This window comes from Candoia aspera, chromosome 2, assembly GCF_035149785.1.
Source record: "Candoia aspera isolate rCanAsp1 chromosome 2, rCanAsp1.hap2, whole genome shotgun sequence".
In the NCBI taxonomy this organism is placed as follows: Eukaryota; Metazoa; Chordata; class Lepidosauria; order Squamata; family Boidae; genus Candoia; species Candoia aspera.
In genome coordinates this window covers 116,409,694-116,429,984 of record NC_086154.1, presented here as the reverse complement: position 1 = coordinate 116,429,984, position 20,291 = coordinate 116,409,694, and the positions used below count along the sequence as shown (strand labels likewise).

At 43.7% G+C, this 20,291-nt stretch overlaps 1 protein-coding gene across 1 annotated transcript; it reads left to right on the top strand.

Moving 5' to 3' along the window:
* The first annotated feature begins 729 nt into the window (after nt 1-729).
* AATK (apoptosis associated tyrosine kinase) lies at nt 730-19,840 on the top strand. The gene is made up of 12 exons (XM_063293385.1): nt 730-871; nt 4,230-4,309; nt 5,452-5,570; nt 7,009-7,096; nt 7,760-7,893; nt 10,820-10,904; nt 11,975-12,096; nt 12,913-13,062; nt 13,964-16,901; nt 17,323-17,485; nt 18,324-18,557; nt 18,920-19,840. Exons 1-12 carry the CDS (start codon nt 847-849, stop codon nt 18,946-18,948), a joined length of 4,167 nt encoding a protein of 1,388 aa, XP_063149455.1. The 5' UTR covers nt 730-846; the 3' UTR covers nt 18,949-19,840.
* Nucleotides 19,841-20,291: the final 451 nt, after the last annotated feature.

Sequence of the window (20,291 nt, the reverse complement as noted above, 5' to 3'; positions counted from 1 at the left end):
CAGACACACAGATTTCTCCGATAGTGCTTTATGGCAATGAAGGGACGTCTGGTACTTTTTCTTCCCCATCAATGTGATTATTTACACATTTGTTACATGTGCGAAAGAATGGATGTAAGTTCTTTGCACCCCTTCATGTGTATTTAGGAACACAGTAAATTGTCTTGTATTAAATTGGCCCATTGATCCATCTGGTCTGAGATTTAGTAAAGATTTCAGGGCTTCAGTTAAAGGGTCATTCCCAGCCCTTCCTGCAGATAGCAAGCATTGAGTCAGGGACTCTTTGCATGCAAAACTTGTGCTCTGTCACTGAGCTACAGTCCTTTTCTTATTTATGTATTGCTGTGGAATATCTATGAAAGGTCATCTGTGTGTGAGAACATAACTGCTGGTAGTAGTGAGGATGATATTTCAAAGCAGCCTTCATCAGTCCAATGCCTGACTGATGTTTGTTCTGCAACCTTCCTAATTCCCAGTTACTATGGAAACAACTGGGATTTTTAGGGATTGTGGTCCAACACAACTGGAGGGCAGCAGGTTGGGGAAGGCTGCTTGAATGAGTCATAGTTGCTTTGCATGCATTATTGCCATAATCCTTCCAATGAGAGGAGGATTATGTGTCTAGAGATGACCAAATGCATGTCTCAACCCTTCTCCTCTCCACATGCATAATATTGCTCCCCTGACCCATGCTAGACTCTTCTTTTCTCCTTCTCCTTCTTGCCCCAGGAATTCAGTAATGCTGACGGGGAAGAATATCCTAGTGAATTCTCAGCCCAAGGCTCACCAGCCACACAGAATGGCCCTGAAGTTTACATTCTGCCTCTCACCGAAGTATCTTTGCCAATGTCTAGGCAACCTGGGCGCTCAGGTAAGCTAGTGAAGCCTCTGTATTAAAGCTTACTTCATTAAACATTCTTTCTGTGGATACTTGCAGCAGTGATCTGCATGTTCAGTGTGTACAGCAGCATCGTCCAATTTATGCTACCCAGATGTGTAGGACTACAACTCCCAGGGTCCCAGAACTCCTGGCCAGTATGCCTAGCAAGTCCCACAAATCTGGAGGGCCCAATCTTGGAGAGAAGTAACACCTGGATGGCATCTGCTTGGAAAAGGGGGCAGTAGCTGGTCACGGTAACAGAATCTTGCAACTCTGAATGAGTCTTCCTCCTCCCTGCCTTTATCCTAAAAAGAACAAGGGAGGGTCCTGTCTGAGATGCTTTCTCAAATTCCATTCCTGCTTTGGACTGAGATGTCTCTTATCTGACCATTGCCTTGGCTGTGGCTCTCCCACCTCTTCCTTGAGGCTGTTCTCACAGCCCATTACATATGCAGATTCAAGTTGATTAGAAAGTGGGAGGGCAGCATTTTTGCTCCCAAATCAGCATAGTGCTCTTTAGGACTTTGACCGCTAATATAATTTTAAAGACGTATGTGTGTAGAGTAGTGTAGAGTCCACTTTTGTACACTTGTACAGTGTAGAGTCCACTTCACCAAGTGCTTATCTCACAATAGAATGAGCCAGACTGTCTGAACTTAACACCCTCCAGATGTAGGAGGGCTAAACTCACAGAGCTCTCAGGGGCTGGCTGGACATTCTGGGAATGTAACTCAGGTGTTTTTAGAGGGCACAAGCTTGTTGAATAATTTTTTTCTTTTTGGTGCCTTTGAAACAGTCTTGATTCCTGGTGGCTTCTAAGGACAGTGAAAATGCTTAGAATATCCATGTTGCTAAGGGGAGTAGAAAAGAGCAAAAGAGATAATAAGAATATCCCTACCTATCTTTAGAGTTAGTTTTAAAAGATAATCAGGATAGTTTCTGCTCAATATTCTTAATAGTTTCAATCCATAAAAAATATTAAGGATTGCATTCTATCATATGAGATAAATAAGCTGTTGTTCCTTCTCATGTGCTCTGTTCATCATCCAAGGCCTTGCTCTGAGTATCTTTTATGTCCTTTTTTTTTTTGGTAGTGGTCTTTCTACCTTGTAAAACATAGATTTGATTTTGATCTCACAAACCCCAGTGCTTTAGGTATTCACTTAAAAAACTTTTTTTTAATGGAACCTTTTGTTGACAAAATACCCCTTAATGCTACCATGGTCACTTTGTTGTGTGTGTCAGTTTTGAATTATCATGGTAGTACTTTTTTCAATAATCTGGTTTTTATTTTAATACTTCATTGCTATAGGCTATGATGCTGAAGTAATGCAGCCTTCTTCAGTCAGAAATCTCTCCAGATGTGTGGATTTCGATTCTCAGAATCCTGTAGACCATAGCCAAAAATCTTGAAAGCTGAAGTCCACTACATTTGGAGTGTGGCCAGGTTGATGAAGGCTGGTATAGTGACATGGAAGCTCCTCAACCTCAGTTGTTGACTCTTAATTCAGTAGAGGGAATTATAGCTAATGTAGCAGGAGTTGCCTGCAATGAACCAACCATCTAAAATGAGACTATACTAGGCTCATAAGGGTATATATCCAAAATTCTTGGTTTATTCTCCAAAGACCCTGTTGTGTAGACAGGCTGCTTAGATGTCTTCTGCCCTTTTTGCCTCAGCTGTCTTTTGTATATTGCAAGTCTCCAGACTTCATATCTTCCATCCCACCTTTGTCAAGGGAATGGATGACCTTGGCTGTGTTCCCCACAACCCACTTGCAGCTGTTTGATAGAGAATATGTTGAGGTGGATCAAATCCTCATCTAATCATGGAGCTTGTTTCCTGTATGCCCACCTCTGTCGTGTGATGTCAATGCTTTGTTGCCACTGGAAGCAGTTGAGGGGGAAAGGATTTTTGTCTATCTGTTTTTTCCCTGGCAATTTTCTTGGAGCACCTAATGAGTTGGCTCTTGGGTCCCATCCCTCTATATGTTAGTCATGCTTTGTCATACATCCTCTCACATCTAAGAATGTATTTGCTACTTGTGTTGCATATTTCCATGAATGAGCTGAGGTGAAGGCCATGTATTCCTCATTCCCACCTTCTACTTCAAAGTCCTGTGGATTGCCCCTAAAGAAAGAGATTCCAAATCCTGCTTTAATCATCTTGGTGCCAACGTACCAGGTATAAACAGAAGAGGAAAGCTAGTGGGGGTTTATCTTTCTTTAATAAGTGCTTGTTGCTCACTTTTTGGGTGCTAGAACTTTGTACCTATCTATTGCTGCACAGCATATTTGTGGTGATATTTCAATCTCCCCCTCTCTCCCCCAGTAACTAGTATCTTCCAGATTATTCTGGTTTCTCACATAAGTGGGCTGTAGTGTGTGTTGCCAATGCCACCTTGTGGGCTCAAAGTGGCAGGGCATTCTGATTTAGGGGACATGGGAATTTGTAGGGCACCTTACCCAAGTGGCATATACCTGGGGAACAGGCATACAGCCTGAGCAGTCAACTCCCTCCATTAGCTAGCTGGGAAGCAAGCAAGGCAAGAAATAATAAAGAACAGACTTCCATACAGGGCATTTGACCTTAATCTTCTCACCTCAGCAGAGGCTGCTGCTTGTCCTGCCTGAAGGTTTGTTCTCCCCCACTACATCAGAGACAAAAGACTTTTTGATCCCAGATCCCACAGGCCCTGCATTCCTAACCATGTGAAGCAACTGAGGAATCCGAAGCTTGTTCTACTGGGTAGGATGGAGAGGGGATGAGCCAGTTAGCCATGCGATAGCTCCGCTCTGCTCTGCCCACACTGTTTGGCCCAGTAGAGCATTGTGTGATCTGAACAGACCCCATAAAGAATGGATTCAATGTTTAGCTGTAGCCACCACTGCTGAGGACAACAATAAAGTCTTTGCTTCTTAGTGTGATGGGAACAGTGGTGTCTGGCACTGAGGGAATGAATGAAGGGTGGCACTGCTGCATTTGAGACATGGGAGAGCCCGACTGAGTAGACCCTGAACAGCTGCTTTCTAATGCCTGGAAGCTTGGGCAGGCATCTGACTGTAGGAGAAGGCTCCTTGTTTCTTCCTGTGCTTGGGAAACAAACCTTCATCCCCAGCTTGATTCTGCCAATGTAGCAAAGAACTACAACAAACTTGGTTCCAGGAGTGGAGATCTCCACTTTTCTCTGAGGATTTTCCTGTATCTGAACCTGCATGTGGCTGTTGCCCCAGGCCCCTTTTTCTGCAGAAAGCTAGAATGAGACAGCATGGGGTCAAGCTGGCACAGCAAGCAACTTATCAGAAAGAGGGTGCAGAAATTCAGCCTGCTCTATGTGTCCTTTCACAGTGCAGTTGCTCAAATCCACTGACCTGGGACGCCACAGTCTGCTATACCTCAAAGAAATTGGCCATGGATGGTTTGGCAAGGTAAGTTGGGAGATCCGCAGTCTGCAATTAACACGGCTGGAGTGGAAGGATGGGAAGGAAGAGAGGGTAAATAGAAAGAGCCAGTGCCAAATGGAGTGAAACTAGTAAGTTGAAAGAATAGAGTAGATTTGATTCCTAGGCATTGCTGCTACCCCTTTGAGTGCTGCTCTTGAGCCTTTGGTAGCAGTGGAGTAAGATTTTGGAACAATATATATTAACTTACAGGTTATAAATGGAAATGTCAGTTCTGGCATTAGATCCCAGAACGTGAAATGAGTGATTTAGTGGAAAGAACAAAAGGGTATCATTGTTCAACTCAATGCAGGGAAATTGCCAGAAGAGGAGAGGCATGGGGTTCAAACGTAATGATAACTCTGTAAGTAATAGGTTAGAGACAATACGGCATTGATCTTTCCCGTATTTACTTCTATTGCCTCCTTTTGGGGATTTTATAGAAAGTTTGCCTAGCTTGCCATCAAATTGCTGCAGAAAGCCAGCTGAAGAACTGGTAGTAGAGTGACCTTGAGACTCTGCAGCCTAAGAGCAGGGAAAACAAGTATATATGCCCAGGGAAGTGGAGTGTAGGACATGGAAATTGAATGCCTCTTTTATGGTGCATCATAATCTTGTGCAAACTACTTGAGAGCTAGACAGTGGAATAAATATTACAAAATAAATACGTGAATTAACTTATGTGGTACATAAAAATATAAGCCTGATGTATAAAGATAATTCATACTAGCTTGTCCTGAATCACTAGTTGCTGAGTGGATTTTTGCAGAAGGCTTGGGTTGTGATTGCTGGTGGAACGTTAGTAGTCAGAGACTGGCAAACTGCTGGTCAAAACATTGGCTTGGCCCTATGGATGGATAATGGCACTTATCCATGAAAGTTTCCCAGGATTGTTTAAGAATGAAAGACTGAGGGTGAGAAGAGTTAGCAAATTTCTTATTCTTGCTGGATTATCAAGTTGCAGTAAGTTTTGAGGTGGAGCTCTGGTGGCTACTTAAGAGGTTACTCATCTGGCACTTTAATATGACAACTGTCATGGCTCTGCCTAGCTTATAAAATGATTATCTTCCTAAATCAGAAGTGCAAGATCCCAGATCAAGGTGACTATATATCTTTCTCTTTCATTTTAGGTGTTCCTCGGTGAGGTAAACGCAGGATTGAGCAGCACTCAAGTGGTGGTGAAAGAGCTCAAGGCCAGTGCCAGTGTGCAGGATCAGATGCAGTTCTTGGAAGAGGCACAGCCTTACAGGTAGGTTCTCCTATGCCTTTCAGCAGCAGGAAATAGACAGTCTATTCTTGGTTCCTTAGCATTCAGGCAACATTTCTGTGGAGCTGTACCTGTGAGCAGACTACTGCTAGAATTGTTCTTTTATTGCTGGCCATTACAGTTCCAGCCAGAACAGGTATATGAGATATGGAATATCAGATTTATCTGAATGGAAACTGTCAGCTTTCCCACGCTGACAGAACAGTGGGTGGATCATAAGAGATGGTGATGAAAATATCTCTAGATCAAAGCATCAATATCAAAAAGCAGCTTCAGAACTGTCTGTAATTAGATCTGACGTTGACAAAGAAGTAAAGGAGAGGCTGCTGAACTTCAGAGTTTCCTGAATATAGTGCTCACTCCCCTCATAAAAACACTGTAAATGTTAATTTAAAAATTAAATGACTCAAATATCATAAGACTTTTGTATTATCTTGAGAACTGGCAAATTCCAGCTGTCTTACCCAGTATATTATGAAACCTCAATTAAGATTATCAAAATTTTGTAAGGATTGAGGACTCCTGAAATTTGAGTCCCTTGTGGTGTCCCCCCCCCCAATAAATAATATTGAGAAGTTATGAGAGGATCTACATGCCTATAATCCTTAAAGGAAAACTAGAGATAAAATTAAAAATAAAGGTGCCCTCGTGTTGAGCTTCACTCCTGGTGATGGCATCCATGATGTTTTTATGGTAGCTTTACAAAAAGTGAATTGCTGTTGTCTTCCTTCAGGATGGTTCCTTCAGCTTGCTAGTCAAATCTACAGGTGCTTCCAAATCTAAGTACTAACCAGGGCTGGTTCTGTTTAGTTTCTGAGATGTCAAGTTTGCTTACATGCTTTCTCCCAGTATGGATCCTGGAGTAGCAAAGAAGTCTCCTGTTGGATCCCAAGAGACTGACCAAGACACACAGAAGGGGAGGGACAGTGCTGGGGAAGCAATGAATTACTTTACTGACTCATGAACAAACAGCCTTTATTGTTCATGGGGTAGCTGGCACAGCTTAGGACCCATTTATTCAGCGCCAGTTCATGGTTGTGTCATAGCAGCCCTTCCCTATCCCCATATAAACTGTTGTGAAAGCTGCTTGAAAGTGTCAAGAGAAAAGAAGTACCTTCAAACAAAGTCCTTTCTCAGCTAACTTAGCTGAGGTGTCACCCATAAGCCAAGCATACCGCCTCTTAGCTCTGCTCCTTCTGCTCCTTGCTTTCTCTCTGCTCCTTAGCTGCTCCCCACTGCTTTAGTTTTTGAGCCCTTTGATTTCTCTCACTCTGTAATGCTGAAGCACCTCAACCCATCATGAGCCAAATCTCCTGCCAGGTCTGCAAATTTTCCCAAGCTCTCTCTTATTTGGCTCTGGACTCTGCCATCTGCTTGTTTCCTTGCCGTCTCACTTGTACCTCTTACCCCTGCTGCACAGGGCACTCCAGCATACCAATCTCCTGCAGTGCCTGGCTCAGTGTGCGGAGGTGACCCCCTATCTGCTGGTGATGGAATTTTGTCCACTGGTAAGTCATTGAAGCGGGGGGGGGGGGAATACAATTTCCCCTCTTTTTCCCCTTCAGCTTTGGGACAGGAAAATGGCAAAACTGTAGTTGGTTAAAGAGCTGTTCCTTTTGTTGAGTTGTCTTGTCTCCTGATTCTGGCTGGGGTCACCTGAAACCATTGGTTCAGCAGGCATGTTTCGAGTATAGTCTACCTTTTCATTCTCTCTGCAATGAGCTACTTTTATTTTATTTATTTATTTATTTATTTATTTTCTATCCCGCCTTTATTATTTTTATAAATAACTCAAGGCGGCGAACATACCTAACACTCCTTCCTCCTCCTATTTTCCCCACAACAGCAGCAACCCTGTGAGGTGGGTTGGGTGGAAAGAGAGGGACTGGCCGTTAACAATGGGTGGAGAGACATCCCTCTTTTGCCTATGGGACTGAAATAAGAGACTTTCTTCTGTCTCCCCAGATATACAGACTTCCAATAGCTGCTAGGAATTCTTGCACACCCACACATCTTGAAGGCCCAAATCTGAACCTATATGGTCTCATCCTTTGACCACATTGCAGAGATGCTTTTTTTCTCTTGTTCTTCTTCAACCACTCACACCTCACAGAGAGATCTTTAGGCGGTTACAGCTGTGGGTAATGCTACTGCTACTGCCACCCCAACAGGGTGACCTGAAGGGCTACCTACGAAGCTGCCGTGCAGCAGAGGCTCTGGCACCTGATCCTTTGACATTGCAACGCATGGCCTGTGAGGTATCCTGTGGCTTGCTGCATCTTCATCGCAACAACTATGTCCATAGGTAAGTTGAGAAGGTTTGTTTGCTTGCAGTGCTTTAAGTTTAGGGCACAAAAAGAAAGTTGAACACAGTTCTCTTCAAGAGTTAGCAGAGTGAAGATGGTTAGCCAGAGAACTTAGGAAATAAGGAAGCAGCAGCAGATGCTGTTCTCAAAGCTATCCTGTGGAAGCTACCCATACATCCATAGATCTTTGGATATACTAGCTTAGCATCACACATAAACTGGCCTAATCTTTTTGCACAATTTGAGAAAGGAGTCTTTCCAAGTCTTACTTGGAGACTCCAGGACTGCATCTGCTTCATCTTCTGCCATGGAATTATGGTCCCTTCCCATAGCAGCGCTGCCCTGATTATTAGAGTTTAGTGTGGTATTACCTGAGGCCTGGTGACTGGGAATGGAAGTGGTGATAATCCAGGGACAAGTCTTTTTCTGAAAACAATTTTTCAAAAGCATGAATGGGCAATCCATGGGCTGTGCATAGGTCCCCACCCCATTTGCCACCAAATGATGGAGTCTGCTGCCGAAATTTGGAAAACATAGTCTCTGAAATGATTGGGGTTAGAAAAAAGAAGGCAACAAACATAAAATATTGAGGAGGTTATGTATGTAATTTATATAAAATTAATCTTCAGAAATATGTTGGAGTTTGCTTTCTAAATACACCATTTTCATATTTTCAGATGCATTTCTTAATGTGTTTGTGCATGTAAAAATTACAGAATTTTGGCACTGAACTTTTCCCATTAGGGCTTTTTAAAATTTGACAAAGATAGTAAAAGTATATATGTGAGTATTCTGTCCTGCTGCTAAGGCTCTCATGCCTCCTTTCTGGATTGTTTTATAAGCATCTGGCTGACTACAGTCAATCTCAGAGTTTTTTTTATTCATTCATCATATGTATTAAATATTAATTTGTTCCCTATCTTTTTTTACTTTGCCCCACCCCCTTTTTCTTTTGGGTTCCACCTACTTTTCCTGAATGTGATGATTCTTTGAATGCAGCCTTTGGCTTAAGAAGAACTGGCAAGGTGCTGGGAATAAGAAACTGAGTTTCTTGGATGGGAGTTGTGTCCAAAAGGAGAATTTGAGCCCTGATCTATTTGTGTGTGGTAATTGAAGTTCTATAAGCTTTAGGCAGGGATACACAGAGTATGCTATCTGTAGCATTAACTAGACTTTCCAACAACCTTTTCCCTCTCCTGTTGTCTTGCCTGGGAACATGGGTTCCAGCAGTTGGCTTACAGCAAGAAACCAGACAAGCATTGATAACTCTGCAGCTCCTGCTCTCTTCTTACCACCCGTTCCTCCCCGTCAACAATATCCTGGTGCTGAGTGAGTGGCACTCAGAGACTCCAGCATCAGTGATTTTGTTGAAGAGGGGGTGCTTTGCCATCACCTGGACCATCTTTTGTGGACCGAAGATGGGAATGTCATAGATGACAGCTTACTCAGCTGAAATAGAATAGTGCCTAGAAGATAAGCCACTTGCTGCTTTGGCAAAATTCTCTCTCTCTCCCTCCCTCCTTTATCTCTTCATCTTTAACGTGGGTATAAAAACTTTGGCACTACCTTTTAGAGTTGAGATAAAAATTTGATTGAGTAATGTGTGTAAGATTTTAAATGTTACAGTACATAGTCTTGCAAAGGAAGAGAAACAGGCCCATGAGTGCTATGCTGGACTTCCCTGCTAGAATGAAAAAGACAGTTATGATGATTGTTGGGATCAGCAGTTCTCCTGGAATTGCAAAAGATGCAAAAGTATATGTTAACTGAATATGAATGAACATGATCAATGGAAGTCCTACCATGGTTTGGTTTTATGCAGTTGCAAGAACAGCTATAACCACCACCATGATCACTGATAGAAAACTATGTGCCAGCAGTGAGCAGGAAAGGCTGAAATACCTCTGCCATTTTCTAAAAAAGCCCTCTGTTGCCTGGCCATTTACTACATTTTTTCAAGGAGACGTTTTCTCTTGAGGGAGGTAGCTAAGATAGAGGATAGAATAAGGGTGCAAGCAGAATCAAGGTGGGCAGCTGCTTGATTCAGCTCACAAAAATTAGAGTCAGTGTGCTTACTTAGGGATGCATCTCTGCTTTGAATTCTCAACCCATGTTAAAGAATGGTATTCAGGATTTTGGGATAAGCATGCAACTGTTTTGTTTTAAAACTATTGGAATCAGAAACAGAGATTTTATGTGGCATAGCTTGTTGTTAAATCCTGCAGAGAGCAGATTCATTAGTAGAGTGGGCGGTGGTTTCTCTCATTACTATTGATATCTAACACAATCCTGCTTTCCATGTCACTCTTAAAGTTGCTAGACCATTCTCAGGGCTGGCCTTGAAAACTCTACAGATGATCAGTTGCACCCGTCTGTCAATCAAAATGGTGCATCCCTTAAACACACAGTTTTATGGTAGGAGGATCTTGCTGGAAAATCAAGAGGAGAGAAGCTGATAGAAAGCTAACCAAGGCATAAGCCGAAATTACTGTATCCCTGTGCTGATACACTGCTGTAAGGTGGCTTGGCTTTCAAACTCTGCTTCTTTCTGAGGATATATTTGTTGACACATTTCCAAGGCTAATCAAGAGATATTCCTTGTTGCCCTTGATAGCCTAAGTGAAAGTAATAAAGGCAGATTAGCAATTCTGTCCTGCACATCTGCTCTCACTCCCTAGTTTAGGGGTTCTGCTGCTAATCTGATCTGCATCATAGTGTTTAAGGGATTATTATATTTATATTTTTATTGTATTTTTTATTTTAATGGTTTTATATTTTAATTTTGTTTGATTGTAAGCTGCCCAGAGTCCCCCTGTTGGGGAGAGATGGGCAGTGAATAAATTTATAAATAAATAAATAAATAAATAAAATAATGGCCGTTTGATACTTCATGTATAAGCTCTGTTGACTGTTTCTTTTGTCTAGTGACTTGGCTTTGCGGAACTGCTTACTCACAGCTGACCTGACCGTCAAAATTGGTGACTATGGCCTTTCTCACTGCAAATACAAAGTAAGTGTGTTTGGGGGCAGGGAGCTAGGGGGCCAGGGAGTGAGAGCACTTGCTATTGGCAGGGTTTGTACAGAGGACTTGGAAGGCTGACAGTGAAAGCAGACATCTTTCAGTGATGGTTGAGAGAGGATGGGGGTGTGAAAAAGACCGAGTAAGAGACAAGTACGGGACACTGAGGCAAGTCAGAAGCTAATACACATTCATGCACAGGATTTTTATGCATTTACATTAGGAATACATTCCTCTCATCCATATATAAATATTTTATACGTGGCTGCCTTTAAAGGTGGCTTAGAAATTTTGGCTGATGCAGAAGATATGTGGGCCAGTACTGTAGGAAATGAGGCAAATCTGTATTACTAATAGCACTGGTTGCCAGTGCACTTCCAAGCTGCATTTAAAGTGCTGTTTTTAATCTTTAAAAAACCTTAAGATCTTTGCAGCCTCGTAACTTAATGAAGCATCTGCACCCACTTGCTCATTCTTTAAGACTGCAAGAAAGGTGTTTCTTATTGGCCTGCTTTTTAACAGCAATCATATTGGCAGGTGCAAGAGAAAAGACCTTTCTGTACATACAGATATATCTTGCCATCTTGAATGATCCTGGCAAATGACGTTCATGAACCCCCATCACTACCATTTGAAAGACTGACTTGTTTTTTTATGACCTTCCCTTAAGCAGTGTTTTTATGGGAGTGCAATTTACCATTCAGTATTACCGGGTGGGATGTTTGCTTTACCATCACTAACTTTCATTAAATTGTATACTTATTGTTTGCTTATTCCATAAGATGCTTTGGGAAGACCTCTATTCTGAAAGGCAGACTAGAAGTATTTTAAATAAAATAAAAATTAATAAACTAGGGTCAAATGGCTGAGTTGAAGAGGTGAAAGGGCTAGGAGCAATTGGTGGAGAAGTTCAGTGGAGGTAACCATATTTTTCACTGGCAAAAGGTTTTGAAAGTTCCTACTTATGACCAGGAATGGGGCTGGCATGAGGGTGAGGGGGCAGGTTGTTCTGTTGCTGGTTTGATTGACATGCTCTCCCTTTGGCCCTGCATGCCTGGCAGGATGACTACTTTGTGACAGCTGACCAACTGTGGGTTCCATTGCGTTGGGTAGCCCCTGAATTGATTGATGAGGTTCACGGCAACCTGCTTATCGTTGACCAGACTAAGACTAGCAACATCTGGTGAGAAAAATCTGGGTTGATGTGATGCAATCCATTTGTCCTGGAAATGGAATACTGTAAAGCAGGATTGGATATGTTGAAGATGCAACTGCTCTAGAATACAGCAGTAAAACTAATCCTATAGAAGCATATAATGTTAATTATATGTAAACTTCACTGATCCTCTGTTTATTTCTGGGCTAAATTCAAAATTCTGATGCTTATTTTGGAAGACCTCTATAGTTTAGGGCTGAGATATATAAAAGAGAACCCCCACCCCCAGGTATCTTCTTGCTCATTAAGAAAGGAGGACTCTTTTTTATGACAGCCTTTGAAGTATGGAATTAACCTAATGGGGTTTGCAGGACTTAAGATCTTGGTTCCTGTATTTAGATGTTATTGATTGGAGTACTGAGTGGGTGGTGTTTGCATGTATTTCACTGAAGTGTCTCTATTTTATAGTGTTATTGGAAATTTTCCTATAAATTAGTTTCATTTCTGTTTTCCATGTCTAGATTTTCTCTCTTGAAGGTGAATTATAAAGGGTGTTCTAGATGAGAGTTTAATTGGGCAATTGTCCTGCCTCAGTCACAGAATTTTGTGGAGAATCCAGCTATTGTCTTCTTTTACTTGCATCCTTTCCATTTGCTCCTACTGCTTCTTTCCATAGAGGAAAAGACATGGTACACTGTCTTCTCAGCTGGAAGCACCTGAATATTTCAGTAACTAAAATTGGCTGTTCTGGCATCAAAGAATGTGATCTTGTATATTGATCTTGCATTCTGGCTATAGCGTTCTCTACTGCTCTGGGCATTTTCATCTTCCTTCTCTTGACAGGTCTTTGGGTGTGACTATCTGGGAGCTGTTTGAGCTGGGTGGCCAGCCCTACTGCCATTATTCAGATCGGCAAGTCCTCACTTATGCCATCAAAGAGCAGCAGCTTAAACTTCCCAAACCACAGCTTCCGCTCTCACTGTCTGATCGCTGGTGAGTGACTGGGTGGGGACAAGGATGTTTTAGGAGAGCAAAGAATAGAACTGGGTGATTGGAATACAGGGAAAACATGGTGGAGGGAAGTAAAACTTCCTCTTGACTATAGTGTTCAACCTACTTGAACATGTAAGCATTCATCTTACTTGAATAAGCAAATAACATGTTTGATGGTTAATGTGTTAAGTCATATGCAATTGGATGAATGAAAAATGGATGGACAGATACTTGCCTAAGGAGTACAGTAGTACATATGAGAAGGAACTAGATGTCTTGAATATGAGCCAGTAGGGTAGCACAACTTCTAAGTCCTAAGCTGCATCTAAGCTTAGGTATCTAGCCTGCAATGGTATCTAGCATGGTATCTAGCCTGCAATAACATTTTCTCCAGGCCATATCTGGACCACCATGTTAAGCTTTGACAATTTATAGCAGTGATGGGACCAGGATGCTGATGGAGCTGGAAAACAAATCCTATAAGAAAAAGCTAGGTAGATTTAGGAGAAAGTATTAAGAGGAGATGTTAGTGGTCATCAAATATCTGAAGGGCTGTCATGGAATAGACTTATTCCAAATGGCACAATGGAGTCAGTGTATAGAAATTACAGTTTCTGTTCTTGCCTTTTTTTGGTCCTCTTTTCTCCAACATCCTTCTTCTTACCCAGGCCACTTGTTTGTGTGAAGCCCTCGGTATTGCCTATGCTTGGCTTAAAGTCTATTTGTGAGGATGGAATAATAGTGTTGAGAAGCGAGGAATATATCATACAAATGGATGTATTCTAGAGTGAATTGTGCACTAATGGGGAAGGGTAAGCTCTTCACAGGGGTGCAGAATAGCCACTTTCTTGGCAGCAAAGGGACACGTGGCTCACTGCTGCTCTGTTTTCATTATCCACAGGTATGAGGTGATGCAATTTTGCTGGCTCCAGCCAGAGCAACGCCCCACTGCGGAGGAGGTACACCTTTTGCTGTCATACCTCTGTGCCAAGGGGGCTTCAGAAGCTGAGGAGGAGTTTGAGCGGCGCTGGAATTCCATGAAACCTGGAGGCAGTGGAGGTTCAGGCTCTGGCTCCAACCATATGGGTGTTGAGCTTTCCTCCTTTCCCCTTCTGGAACATTTCTCCAATGATGGCGATGATGTTCTAACTGTTATGGAGACAAGCCATGGCCTCAACTTTGAATACAAGTGGGACCAAGGGAAAGCTGAGCATCTCCCAGCCTCAGCTATGAGCCCTGGTGGTGCTGCACGCTATCACGAGCTCTACTATTCAGCCAGTAGCAGCAGTGGAGGTGGTGGTGGGCACCTCAGCCTGGGTGTGTCACCATCTTGCTATGAATGTAAAATGCAGGGGTGCCCTGGTTTGCACACACCAGGGGTGGTACCTGTGCTGAGTGCCCACAGCCCCTCTCTAAACAGTGAGTACTACATTCGCATTGAAGAGGTGGCATCTGAAGGTAGCGGGAATGACCTTGATTATACTGTGTGCTCCTACAGTCCAGAGTTTAGCCGTTCTTCACACTGGCAAACCAAGGAGGACCACTATGAATCCAGCAACAGTCCCACCATCTCACTCACCATGGAACCCCTCCTAGGCCACTCAGCACACATTGAAAGCCACTGGGAACCCTCTGACTATTACTCCTATGGAGAACAAGACAATAAAGAGGCCTCATACTATGAGGATTCCCTGAAGGATAGTGCTGAGAACTACCTTCTCAAGGAGCCCAGTGCTTCTGAGTGGCCTGTTCTAGCTTTGCAGACAAGCATTTTTGCTGATCCACTTGGTGTATCACCATCAGTGAATTACACCTGTAAGGAGGGTGTGTCAGACTCAGTCACTCTGGACGTGGCAGAGGAGGAGCACTTGTGTGACAGCCCTAGGAATGAAGGAAATGAAAATTCTGAATCCCCCTCTTCAGGCAAGCATTGGACATCCAACACCTCAGCCAAAAATAATAGTGATCACCTACTGCCACCCTGTGAACCACTTGCCAAAGACAGCTGGTGCTACCGGCACATGATCACCTTCCAGGGACTAATGGCACAGCCACTGTGCACAGTGCCACGGGATGAGCCTACATTGGGGATCAAAGATCTGCGAGCAGCTTTGCTAGGTAGGGAGCACTTGACATCATCTAATATAGGCTCCCCATGTCCAGACAGTGATTTGCCTGCAGAGGAAAAAACATCAGTTCAAGTTGCTGGCACAGAAAGCTGTATAGATCCCTTGATGGACAACAGATTGGAGTGCCCACAAACCACCGCTCCACCATCAGGGGAAGCAGTTTTGATGGAACTGTCATCCTCCTCCTCCTCCTCCTCCTCCTCCTCCAAGGAAGATTCTGCCAGCAGCATGGATGCTATAGATCCAACTCTGTTGGGTGAATCAATAGCTGAGGTGCCAAACATAGAGGAAGACCCTATGGAAGAGACCTCCATTGGATGTTCACCTAAGTTGCCACAGGAGATCAATATAGAAAGTGGCAAGAACACCAGTAGCGAACAAGATAGAACACCAGACAAGACTGTTTCAAGTACCAGTTTCCCTGACTTGGATGAGGCCAGTGATGAGGACTCAGCTGATCTTACATCTGGTATTTTTATTGACTTCCCAGTTGATTGTCTTGAGCGTCAGGATGTAATCCCCACTTTCAAAACCTTGCAGAAACAGGTAGGGACTCCTGATTCACTAGATTCATTGGATATCCCCTCTACTACCAGCTCCTGTGAAGCATTCAGTCCCACAGCTTATATACCCTCAAGCCAGCCTAAGGCTCTGGATAGTGGCTATGATACAGAGAACTATGAGTCACCTGAATTTGTCCTCAGGGAGCCTCATGAGTCACGGGAATCTGAAGGTTCTGATAAACTGGGAACATCTGAAGATGATAAGGATGACCAAGCCAAAGAGCAGAGTCTTTCTGATTCCTTTACTGCTGAGCTGCAGGCCTTGAATGAGAAGAATCCTTACCGTGACTCTGCCTACTTCTCTGACTATGATACAGAAGGTGGAACTCAGGAGGATGGAGAAGAGGACAGTGATGCTTCTGAGGAACCTGAACTGGAGGTCTCCCAATCATGCACTGAAGAACTGAAGGAGGACCCTGAACAAATTGGCAGGACAGGCAAGCCTCTGTCTTCTGGTCCTGAGCCCATTTGTCCACATGGAGACTGTGTGGGTTGCATCTCTCCAGGAACTGAGGACCAGAACACAGGGGAAGACAGAGATATTACTTTGTTACAGGAACTATTGATGAATGAAGGGACTGTTGATGAGTTAGACTCAAACTTATTTCAAGATAAGAATAATAAGACTGTTGTGGAATCCCAGACACCAGTCCCTGCCACCAGATCTTTCTTCTTGTCCCCTGTAATCACCAATCTAGATGTACCCACTATAGGTTGTGAAGAAAATGAAGTAAAGGATGCAGAGCAGGAGAGTGTGACAAGGAACACTGAACAGCATGAGGAAAGACAGGTAATTGGCCATCCCAAGGAACCTCAGAGCAGCCCTGGGCTCTCACTGGAATTGTCAGTAGCACCATCCCAGCTCTCATCCATCCCCACTGATCTTGAAGAGGAAGAAGATGACACTGAAGACAGTGATGAGTCAGATGAGGAGCTGCGGTGCTACAACATTCAGGACCAGAGTGAGGAAAGTGAGGAGGAATCACCTGCTGTGCCCATTGTAGTGGCTGAGAGCCACAGTGCTCGCAACCTGCGCAGTCTGCTTAAAATGCCCAGTCTCTTGGTGGAGACTTTTTGTGATGATCTTGAGCGCAAGAAGAAAGCTGTTTCCTTCACTGAAGATGTCACTGTCTACCTCTTTGACCAGGTAACTTGTCTGGGGAGGGTCTGGAGAGACAAGTGCATAAATAGGCCTACCAGAATTGGGCTCCATATGAATACTAGATAGCAGCATAGACATACAGAAAACTCTAACTCTTGGCTGTCAGTGGTTGTCTGGAATTTTGCAATCTGGATTTAGCAGCCCTACATAGTCCAGACTAATACTAAAATGAACCACATGTTCAGGCTACACCTAAACCTAAAGTTGGATGTCACTTTTTTAATTAGCATAGAAATGAGCCAGGAAAAGGGAGGATGTTGTTATGGTTACAGCTTCTTGGGAGTTGAAGGCAATAAATAAGAGAGAACTTTTAATTTTTAAGAGGGTGTCCTGGATAATACCAGAGTACAGTTTTTTTTCCCTCAGGATGTGAACTAATTATATCCATTGCATGTTTTACATGCAGGAAAGCCCCACGAAGGAACTTGCAGAGCAGCCTTTCCCAGGAGCGATAGAAGCTTCCCCAACACCACCAGTGCAGGTGGAGAGCAAAAGTTCCCCAGGCTTAGCAGATGGGACAAATACACCCAACAGCGCCTCAGAAGGGAGCACCTCTGAAGAAAATAAAAGTATGAATCAAATGAGGAACTGAGACCTATGGGATCACGTTACACCTCCATCACTATATTCAACCCACTTTGCCTTTTTTCTTGGCAAGATTAACTATCATCTGCTCCATAAGTAGTTTAGAATTGAATTTGACCTGTTTGGATTGGCAGAATGCATATACTTACTTTGACTAAAGTGACATGTTTCACATCAAAACTGATCATACCCTGTATTTGGAGTTTGTTGCTGCTTGTCCCATATGTGTATTGTCTGAGAAGAATCCTGCAGGTTTAGATAATTTGTCCCATTTCCATGAACTCCATCTAACTTGGAAAAAAAAATCAGAAGGGATCTGCACTCATGGAGTTTTGCATGCCAGCATACTGTAGGGAATACCGGTCGGTGATATACCTGGTTGCTCTCAATGTATTGCTATATTTCAGGTTCAACATTTAACTTGGGGAACCAAAAGACATTTTTAGTTTTCTCGTATCACAGACTTATAAAGTTTATGAGCAGGAGTTTCCAGCCTGTAAGTTTGGCTGCTAAAAGGAACTTGCTTAACAGTTTATGATGGCCATCATAGGACCATAGAGAGTGACACTGTAGTAGTTGTATTGCATAGCAATTATTTCTTTTTCAGTGTCAAGCCCTCCAAATGTGTTGTTAATGTGCTTAAACTCCCAGGCAGCATGGCCAAAGTCCAACACATCTGGAAGGCATCAGATTGGAGAAGGCTGATACAGGAAGTCCTGTTGGACTTTAGGAAACTTTGTTGTGAGTGGGTGCAGGCAGTGGAAGGAGTAGTATTCTCATCAATCTCTTTCTTTTCTCCTATATCTATCTTTTCCACTCCAGGTGGTGGCTTTGGGTGGGATGATGACTTTTCTCTCATGTCTATGAAATCGCCTGTCCTGTCATCATTGACTTCAGAGGCACCTGAGGACAGTCTCCCCAGACTGCCAGCCACACTAGGACCTGCTCAGAAGCAGGTGCTACCCATCCAGTTTTCACGCTTCACAGTCTCACCTGCTGCAGTATCACGGTTCTCTATCACACATGTCACCGACTCAGATGTTGAGCCTATAGGAGGTAAGGTCCATTCTGACATTACAATAACTGCAGAACAGAGTGACCTTAATGAGGAATTGTAAGCCCAAAAGTCTCCAGAAGTTTCCTATTCTTGGGGCAAGTATTAGGGACTTCATATGATCAAGTGAAAGGATCTCATGATTAAAGCCAGGAAATGAAAAATAATCTTGAAACTCTGGATAGGAAATGGAGAATTGTTTTGAATTGGCAATTTTTATCCATTGCATTTCCTGCCCTAAGCAGGGGCCTCTTCCAATTTTTGGCCAGATGGGTTGGGAAGCTAAGAACACTATAAGGAGAAGGGTCTCCAAAGCCTCTTGCTTGTGCTGTTGCAATTTCTAACAGCTTCTTCCCTTTTCTAGGCAACAGTGAAAATGGCAACAGAGAGTGAACTTGGCTATCTCTTCCTTTTGGACTTCCTACTTTGCCCCCGTGGCACTGGTTTCTGCATCAGGGCACAGGAGTACAGACTGAGGCCCAGGACCTGGCTGGAGCAGAACGCTACAGGGCCTCATTCAGTTTTTTTAAGAGGCAGATCTTATTGGACAGATCTTGACTGCTGCTAGGCTGGAGCCACCCTACTTGGCTTGTGATGGTTGGGCAAACATGTGTGTGTGTGCTTGCTTGCATACACAAGGAAGTGTTTGTGTACAAATAGACATATATAGACATATAGAACCTATAGCATTTAAAGGGTAGATCTGTGACCTTGCTAACATTGCCACATAAGCCATTTTAATACTCCTGTCCCTAGCTCATGCCTCTTGATGTTCTGACCCACATTGGCTTCCCCGGTTGTGGCGCTGCCATGAGACATCCTCTCCCTGCCTGTTCTGTGAGCTTGTGTCTTCTTTCCACACCCTACAGGGGATACTGAGAGAGCACGTAGCCTTGCACCTTGTGCCATTCAGACATGCTTCAGGTGGGTCCTCATACACTGGCACTTGTGTCTTGCCCACAGGGGGCAGGCATTCCTTGTCCTTCCTTCAGTGTGCTGTGTCTGAAGATCAGGTGGAACTGATGGCCCAGGTGACACAATAAATTACCAGAAATGCTGGAGAAAAGGGTAGGTCGAACACCCAAACCAGATAGGGGAGCCAGCTGAAGTGAGGGTCACATTTAATGTTTTGAGCAGGGAAAGCTCCTGGACTCAGCAGCCATTTCCCCTTCTTACTTATGCATTTCACTGACCCTGTGTTGCAATTGCTCAGCTGCATCATGGTTGGGGAGCTTGCTGTTTGAAATTGCTGCCCCCCTCTTTTGGAAGTCATGGCCTTGCCCCAGCTACTCAGCTCCACTAAAGACCTTGCCTCCTGTTACGGGCAAGACCGATTTGAGCAGCCCAGAAGTGGTGCCTTGATGGCTTTCAGCACTTCCCGTTTCTCCTTTTTACCCTTGGAAGAAACGTGTTCTGCAGCCTGCCTCACAGGAGGTGGGATGGGAGGAAGTACGGGAAACAAGAAGCAAACTTATATAAATGCTTTGCCGGCTGGGAGAGACTGTGGTGCTGAGATCTACCGATGCCACCTTACCATTTTCTGTCACCTTCACCCTTTCCCTGCTACAGCATTATTTGGGTAGTGCCCCCTTAGAGAGCCATGATGTGACCTGCTGGGAATGTGACAGAATTGCCAAGTCTTGGGGGTGGGTTTTTCCCCCAACTTGCCTTTGTGACCCTTCGAGTAATTCATCTGCAGGAAGGGACTCCTGGCAGATGTACAGCAAAAGCAGATC

Excerpts from the sequence above, each read along its gene's own strand:
- AATK (XM_063293385.1), top strand. The coding sequence starts at position 847 with ATGTCTAGGCAACCTGGGCGCTCAG. Across the intron at positions 7,097-7,759 it reads TGATGGAATTTTGTCCACTG|GGTGACCTGAAGGGCTACCT; the intron begins GTAAGTCATTGA and ends CCACCCCAACAG. Across the intron at positions 17,486-18,323 it reads CACCTCTGAAGAAAATAAAA|GTGGTGGCTTTGGGTGGGAT; the intron begins GTATGAATCAAA and ends TTTCCACTCCAG.